The sequence below is a fragment of the Rutilus rutilus genome (genome assembly GCF_951802725.1).
Source record: "Rutilus rutilus genome assembly, chromosome: 14".
Taxonomy (NCBI): Eukaryota; Metazoa; Chordata; class Actinopteri; order Cypriniformes; family Leuciscidae; genus Rutilus; species Rutilus rutilus.
In genome coordinates this window covers 9,732,038-9,740,273 of record NC_140219.1, presented here as the reverse complement: position 1 = coordinate 9,740,273, position 8,236 = coordinate 9,732,038, and the positions used below count along the sequence as shown (strand labels likewise).

The window sequence follows — 8,236 nt, the reverse complement described above, 5'->3', positions numbered from 1 at the left end:
ACAGCTGTTTTCTAAAAAGAAACAGACTTTACATAGATAAATAGCATGAATTTTTATTGCTGTTCAAATCCCTATTTAATTGTGCTCTGATTTAATTACAAAGTATTGGGAAATAATGCAGTAACATACAAAAGCAGAAACAAACAAAACCACTGCTCTGTAAACTAAGTACAAGAACAAATACTGCATTGAAAAAGTGCTTAAAGGACATTGAAAAGAGACTAAACCTAAAGTGTTTCATACCAACCTGCAACAAACATTGCAGTAGGCAATCAGTTAAAACAGCAATCGGACATTTGCCAGATGACAGCTCACTGTGAACCCGAGGCCATGCAGCATGAAAATGCAGCTATAATACACAGCACTATTTTAAGCTCATCACAACGTGTACATTATCCAGTCATAAGCATTTAGTGTGTAAATTCAAATATTGTTATTCCAAAACACAGCGCTTCAGAGGAATGCACAAAACCCATTAGTCTGATGAAACCCTTACATCCTGATCAAAAACACAACTGGTTTTTTTTTAGTACAGAAGAGTGAAAAGTACATGATGGAGATGAGAGAGTACTGTTACATTTTGTGTGTTTGTTGAGATTACTGCATTTATCTTGTTGCAGTACTAGATATGGCACGTTTTGGTCTAAGGACAGGGGTTTGTGTTAGAAAATGTTAACAGATGAGCATGTCTTCTATGAATAATCATTGTCCACTGGTAGTATGATAGTCCACTGATAGTGCTGCAATACTGTAATTTTAAAAAAGCCTTCCCATTTTACAGAAAATAATCTGGAGTGCGACGAGTGACATGAGGCTCTCCTCTACGTGGTGCCGGGTCAAACTGTAAACTAAAGGAAATCATTCTGTTAATATAAATGTTTATAATTGTAAAATCATAAAAATGTAACACAGGGACAGGAAATGGGAATTATCAATAAAAAAAAGTATGCTTTGTTTGTCATATACATACAAGGAGTACTTCAGCGTGTCATCAAGTTCCATGATCGCAGCCTGGTTACCACATCGGTAGCAATAATTGGGTGCGCTGAAGATCGTTACCACATTACGTTCATGACACCAGTTATAACCCTGTGAAAATGTTAAAAAAAATATATGAACAATTAGTAGATCTATTATTATCCATGAGCTACAAATTCAAAAAATGTAATAACTTTGTACCAGGGTTATTATAGTTAACTAAAACCAAAACCATAAAAAAAAGAAGAAAAAAAAAGACATTACTTGTAATAAAATGAGCGTTAACTGAAATAAAATAATATTCTATATATAATATTATTATAGCCAAGGCAAGATTTCTTACTTTCATTTAGTTTAACTTAATGAATTAAAATAACTAAAATAAAAAACTGAAATAAAAATTAATAAAAACTATATGGACGTATTATAAAAAATGTCAAAACCATACAACAAAATTACTAACATTTTAATTCAACTGGAAAATCTGAAAATAAAAACTATAATAGTATCTCTATATAATATAATAATGCTGCTTTGTGGAGTTTCAAACCTATATATATTTTCAAAGTATCTGTCTCTCTCTCTCTCTCTCTCTCTATATATATATATGATATATGGTGAGACCAGATCTCCATGCGGAGCAGTCGGACTCCTTGCGCATGCAAAAATCTCACTAGATTATTGCAATTAATGGCAAAATGTTTGTTTGGAAATGTATACTGACATTTCCCACTTACACACTACAGCAAAAGATATAAATAACTGGCTCAAAACCCCTTGCCTAATACTTTTGCACAGTACTGTACACACACAAACTTTTTTTTTATTTCTCTAATATATACATAAACATTGGTAATCAACCTCTCTTTTACCTCCATCACTAACTGGTGAGCTCTTGAGACCAGAGTCAAGCAGTTGGCATGGTTAAATGTTTCTGAGATGTCCTGGCCAAACGTGTACCCAGCCCCCCTGGGGGAAATCCCCCAACCTCCACGGTCATCCGGATCGGACCACAGCAAATCACACATGGGACCCTGCCAACAAGATTTCATAAGCTTCTGTGAGTAGTATTCACAGCTGGGACTCTTAATAATGTTGAATATTAAAGTAACACTATACATCTTTTTTGATATTCACAGGTGGCATTTATACCTCGTGGGGAACTTCTTGGATCCGGTCCAATGCGCGAATGTGATCCAGTGTGTCAATTGAAGGTGACAATCCTCCATGGAGACAGAAAATCTGTGCAGACAGAGCAAACAGAGTTGGGTTTAAGCTTTATGCGCACTCAAATTACAAAGCTTTTTGTTTTGATCTAAATGTCATAAGACCATTACAATAGATGAAATACTGTTAATCACTAATTAATTTACCTGTGTGTCTACGAGGGCTGTAAGAGGAAGGTAGTCAAAGAGGTCTGTGAAATATTTCCAAACATTTGCATTTCCATATTTTCTCAGGCACTCGTCATAAAAGCCATAAACTTGTGTGATTTGTCTGCTTTCATGGTTTCCGCGGAGGATGGTGATTCTCTCTCGATATCGAACCTGCAGGATTTACAGTTACAAAAACAAGCCATTAACATAATGCAAATTCACATTTTCTTGTATTAGGAACTTCAGATCAATGTTAAAGCTGTGTCTATTCACTCACATACCTTTAAAGACACCAGCAGTGAGACTGTCTCGACTGAATAGTAACCTCTATCCACGTAGTCTCCCATAAATAGGTAATTAGTATCTGGTGATTTACCCCCAATCTTAAACAGTTCCATAAGATCGTGAAATTGGCCATGTACATCTCCGCATACTGTGACCGGGCAACGCACTTCCTGGACGTTTGACTCTTTGGATAAAATTTCTTTAGCCTGCAATAGATAAAACAAGCAGCTTAGACAACAAGAAATGGTCTCAACTATTAACCTAACGTGCATTTAAAATTTCTAACAAAGAGGCAATGTAGACACGGACCAGTTATTAATAATAATGGCATGTGTTCTTGGAAACAAATTAAGAGGGACTAAATACACTAAAAAAAAATTGTCTAATAGCCTTCAAATGTGCGGTTACACTTTATTTTAAGGTGTCTGTGTAACAGTGTAATTATATATTTAAGTACTTAGTATTCATAATTAACTACATGTACTTACTAAAGGGTAAGGGTTAGAGTTAGGATTGGGGTTTGGTTTAGGGTTAGTTGCTTGTAATTACGCATATATTATAGTTAATAGTGCAGTCACTTATATGTAACGTGGTGTAACAAGGACACTGTAAAATAAAGAGTTACCAAATGTGCTTTCTGTGGTATCTAAATTAATTTGTAATAATAATAACTGTTATTGTTCTTTATTTATTTTAACATATGAAAATATAGATTTTATCTCCACAGTACAAACTGAGGCAGATCTCCCTTTGTGCTCCACAGAAAAAAGCAAATCATGCAGGCTTGAACATTGTGTGGGTGAGTACTTGACGACAGAATTTCATTTTTAGGTCAACTATTTAAGGAAACAAGTGTGCATTTTTATTTTTATTTTACATTGTGAGGGATAAAACTTATAGCAGAACATAAAAAAATGGCTTAAAAGAATAAGGACATGCTGATTAATGCATGTGGACTAATTCTAGATGCGCACTTGAAATAATGGGCAATTATAATATTGCTAAGCAACAAGAATGGCTTTGTTTTTAACACATTAAAACCACATAAATTAAATACGACACAAAATTTCCCCCACTGAGCGAGGTTGGTGTATCTGAACCTTTACCGTCCCATGTTGGCTTAGAAAGAAAAGACAAACCCCAAACTCTGCCTGACAACGAATAACAAAAGTGGGCATAACCTGAGGAGCTCTGGTTGCTAACTGCGCTCCACAGCCGACAACCAATAGTCACATTCATGGCGCACAGACGGCCAATAATAGAATAATTCGGCACCGCCATCTTCGGATTGCGGCCAGTGGGAAGGGCGCACTGCAACTGTCTCTGAGCCGATAACAAATTTACGGTCTGCTGCTGCACCCACGGGCCGCCTGTCATAACACGTGTTTTAACCTTAACATTCAATGCAACACTGACACAGGTGACCGATGATCGTCACTCACCTTCTCGCATAAAATTTTCACTTGGTTTTCCGATAGTTGTTTGCACTCGTTCAGTTGCTCGATCCATTGGTCCAGTTCTTTCGTGAATACCTTCTCGTCCATTCTCGACACTTCCTTAAATCATGCAAGTAATGTTAAAAATAAGGTGAAACGAGTCAAAATGCTTTATATGGGTTTGGCGTCATGCGTCAAAGTAATCAATCCCAGTTTAAAATGAAGCTGTCGACTCCTTGATTACTTGAAATGGCCTGAAACTTTTACTCCCTCAAGAATAAAACGATGATTGCAGCTCTTTGTAAGCAGTAAACGATTAAAACTACAGCCTGAAAGCTCCTTTGATTTCGGTCAGACTCTGGTTATGATGCGCAGCAGCGACGAAGAATCCGCTCATGTAGCTTGACGTCACCTAATCCGCATTCAAAATAACGAATCCTACTATCGCGAAGGCTTGATGCTTAATATTAAGCAGTCAAGCCTGTTCCATTGGTAGATTGCGACGCCGCACCTTTATGACCTAATTCATATTTATAAATTAGGCGTTCGCAATAGGAAGGCTGTCAATGAACGTCAGCCTGACCTTATTAATATTGACCAGGGCAGTTTTCGCCATAGTAGCATTTGTCGCAGATCTATTGCTTTGTCTCTTGTGCGTTTAGTGCCGCCAACTGATGTACAAGGGGAATTACAGTAATTTGAGAACTGCTACATAGGTTTGTCTGGTGTAAATAATCATAATAATGATGAGTTATTACTATTATGCTAGTTGCTGGAAATTGAAGGATCTTTCTTGAATTTATAACAATAAGTAGGCTAGCTAATAATAATATTATGCTCTGTTGCTGGAAAGTGAAGCAGTATTGTCTTTCTTTAACATTCTTTCTTTACACTTTGTTATTCATATACTGATTTAATGATATCATATCCTACATTATAATGTGATTATGTTAAAAATATATATTTTCTCATATATCTATAGTGACTGACTGCGCTTTCTTCTCTGTAAGCTCTCACAATAAATTAGCTTTTCATTAAACACAAATCTGACTTAAATAATAATTAAAAAAAATCTTTTTTAGCACCAAATAAATTATATAAATGAATAAATATCGAGGATAATAGTGGCGCGTGAGCTGACACCAGGGCCTTCTGGTATTTGCTGAAGAACAGTATAAATTCCTATCAGCAGCTGACGCATGCGTATAAGCTTTTCATACTATTTTATTATTTTTTCTAGTGAAAATGGCTGCCTTTCAGCTTTAAACCTCAGCGGTTCAGGGGAAAAATATCCATCCCTTAAACCAGAATTAGCACGATTGTTCGGAAAGAAAGCATCTTGCGCTTCAAGAATGTGCATATTAGTGCGTTAATAAAATGATGCTTTTGCTTTCAAGAATGGAAGATAGATCTGTTTCATGTTTAACCCATTACATTCCGTGATCCGCGTTCCAGATGAGGTAAAGTACTTTCTTCATTGCATTATTTAACGCAAAATTACATCTAATTTATATTACATTTCATTTCATTTTATTTACAGCAATTGAAAGACTATTATATATTAAAAACCGAATAGCGCCGGGAAAAAAAGATACCAAACGTGCAGAATGACAGGACAACGATGGACTTGCATAAGAGATATTCTGCGGTCCTTGGCTTTTTGTGATAAAACATTGTGTTTGCTTATCCAGCTGTACATTGTGACATACTTAAAGTTTGACTATTTCCATAGTTCGACTCTCTCTGCATAACTTTCCATGGTTAATTGAACAGGCCTGTTGTTTTCTTTTTGATTGACGTCGTCAATCACTCAGTTGCGATGCACGCGCTCGTTGTAAGATGTTTGGAAAGTATAAATTGCAATACTTTTATATTCGGTTGTTATTTTACAATACAAATAAACATTTTACTAACCACTGTATCTTTTTCCAATCTAACGTTTTAAAATATATTTTATTTGAACAGAAAATGATGCACCAAGTAGCCAGCAACAGCAACGACTATGGTCTGGGTAGTATTGGGGATGATGGGCAACACCCAGCCAGTCATTTTGAGTTGTGCAGTTCACAGTCCAACAAATTTTACCCCACTGTCCCACCTCCCTCGCTACAACTGCCACTCCCAAACTTGCCCCCCTTGCCACAGAGCATGATCAAGCCCATGTCTTGCCAAATGCAAGACTCCCAGAATGAATTTCACTCCCAAACCGTTCGAATGAGGGGTGCAGATGCTCCAGAGGGCTCTAAGAAAAAGAAGGGCCTTGGGAAGTCCGGACGACGAGGCAGGCCCTCAGGTACCACTAAGTCTGCAGGGTACAGGACAAGTACGGGACGACCGCCTGGGACCACCAGAGCAGCAGGTTTTAAAACCAGCCCAGGAAGGCCATTGGGCACTACCAAAGCTGCAGGCTACAAGGTGAGCCCAGGTAGGCCTCCAGGCAGCATCAAAACACTATCAAGGCTTAATAAACTGGACTATGGCGCCTGCAATGGTGCACCGTTCCCTTACACCATGATGCAGAAGAGGGCCTTGTGCGAAGCTTCTGTGAAAGAGAAAGACACTACAGAGTGAAAACTTTTTTTTTTTTATTGCAAGGAGGGACTAGGGATGTGGGTGCATGTCCAAAGTCACAGTGAATTGTGTTTGCAATGTCAAACTCTTGCAAGGAACAAAAAAAAGAAGAAAAAAAGATGGATTTTGATACCTAAACTCATGTGTATGTGCCAGTGTTATCCTTTTGTGTATCTTTTTCCAAAGACCATTAGCATTACCTTTCTCGCTATGACGTACGTTATCCTATTGTACAGATGTGCATGATGGTAGTATTGTGAAATAAAGTTACAGTATTGAACACATATTAATCTTTTTGGTCCTTAGACTTTGCTCAAGTGAAATGTAGAGAAACTTCAATTGTGTTGTTTTACATTTACCTTTACCTTTTCCATAAAGGTTTTGATGTAAAGTTACAGTCTTCATCACACCTGTTTGTTTCACTCTAGATTTTAGGACATAGCATTTGACTTGAAAAATCTGATCAGCAGTTCCTCTGTTCCCCTGATGTGTATGTGAAAGTGCTCTTGTTTGTAATGTCTAACAATATGTTTATCTTTTTGTTGTTGTTGTTGTTGTTGTTGTATTTATGAAATGTCTGGTGCCCTTTAAAGACAGAGGATGATGTGGATTTTTGATAAAAAGTCAAATCACAGATTTCAGCAGTGGCATAACCTTTACACATGCTTTTGTAAATATAACTGTGAGTTTATATCAGCCAGTGTGCACTGTTCCACCCAATATTGTTTTGCTGATTAATAATCCCATTTAAAATACCATGTTACTGTTGTTGTTTTTTTAACCGCTGGGATAAAACAAGTCTCAGTTTTGTGTAATTGAATACACCTGATCTGATAAAAATAAACAATTATCACTCCAAAAATATAAATTGTGTGGAAAAACTGCTGAACCACATTTCTATACAAAAAAAGATGATTTACAAAAATGTTTAAATACCAATTGACTTGGTATTAAAATTTCTCTTTTATGATGTGACTCTAGTATTAATGTATGACTATCTGTTTCAATAATAAAATATACGTAGACAAAAAAAAACAAAAACAAAAAACTGAATTTGCATTGGCTGGATAGGAAACTATTCAAAAATATTCTAAGACAAAACACATTACTAAAATACTGCCTTGAACGTTAATGACATAAACACTTTAATGCACACAATTGTGTAAGGTAAAATAAAAGTTTTACATTCTTGTTCAATTGACCAACATTTTATGGAAACAGCAGCCAAATTATGGGTTCTCTCCTACTGTCTTTGTTCTGGTTTTAAATCAGTGTCTATACAAACACTGACCGCGGATAAGTTATAAAGACCAAATTCTGAAAAAGGGAAAGTTGACAAATTAGTATAGTTTTTTTATTGCAAATATATTGCCACTTCTATATCTACCGTATTTCGTTAATAGGTCTAAAAATGAGTTTCATTTTATCTCATGACACAATAGAGGTTGACTGATGTATGTGGCAAGCCATTTTAACATTTATTCCCTTAATCTAACTGTCATCAGTTTCTATGTTAGTAGTACACAGTAGCGTTTTTTTAATTACTATTGATTAATCCAGTAACGATTAATTGGCTATTGTTTTTATTTT

General features: G+C 36.2%; 2 protein-coding genes across 2 annotated transcripts; one reads left to right on the top strand and one right to left on the bottom strand.

Annotated features, from left to right (window-relative positions):
- Positions 1 to 33: 33 nt before the first annotated feature.
- On the bottom strand, positions 34 to 4,505 carry ppp2caa (protein phosphatase 2 catalytic subunit alpha a). The gene is made up of 7 exons (XM_084431004.1): positions 4,082 to 4,505; positions 2,636 to 2,845; positions 2,352 to 2,525; positions 2,131 to 2,220; positions 1,851 to 2,012; positions 971 to 1,089; positions 34 to 848 (listed from the first exon to the last, which is right to left on the bottom strand). Exons 1-7 carry the CDS (start codon positions 4,181 to 4,183, stop codon positions 776 to 778), a joined length of 930 nt encoding a protein of 309 aa, XP_084287130.1. The 5' UTR covers positions 4,184 to 4,505; the 3' UTR covers positions 34 to 775.
- A 786-nt stretch (positions 4,506 to 5,291) lies between these two features.
- Positions 5,292 to 7,514, top strand: LOC311304143 (UPF0461 protein C5orf24 homolog). Its single transcript, XM_084431003.1, has 2 exons — positions 5,292 to 5,535; positions 6,041 to 7,514. The coding sequence occupies exons 1-2, from the start codon at positions 5,494 to 5,496 to the stop codon at positions 6,644 to 6,646; spliced, it is 648 nt and encodes a 215-aa protein (XP_084287129.1). The 5' UTR covers positions 5,292 to 5,493; the 3' UTR covers positions 6,647 to 7,514.
- The last annotated feature ends 722 nt before the right edge of the window (positions 7,515 to 8,236 follow it).

What these genes read in the sequence shown, in the direction of transcription:
- ppp2caa (XM_084431004.1), bottom strand. Translation starts at nt 4,183, where the DNA reads ATGGACGAGAAGGTATTCACGAAAGAACTGGACCAATGGATCGAGCAA. An exon ending in CACTGCTGGTGTCTTTAAAG is followed by an intron (nt 2,526 to 2,635) that starts GTATGTGAGTGA and finishes TAAATCCTGCAG; the next exon opens with GTTCGATATCGAGAGAGAAT. An exon ending in GACACGCTGAAGTACTCCTT is followed by an intron (nt 849 to 970) that starts GTATGTATATGA and finishes GATTTCCTTTAG; the next exon opens with TTTACAGTTTGACCCGGCAC.
- LOC311304143 (XM_084431003.1), top strand. Translation starts at nt 5,494, where the DNA reads ATGTTTAACCCATTACATTCCGTGATCCGCGTTCCAGATGAG. An exon ending in TGATCCGCGTTCCAGATGAG is followed by an intron (nt 5,536 to 6,040) that starts GTAAAGTACTTT and finishes TTATTTGAACAG; the next exon opens with AAAATGATGCACCAAGTAGC.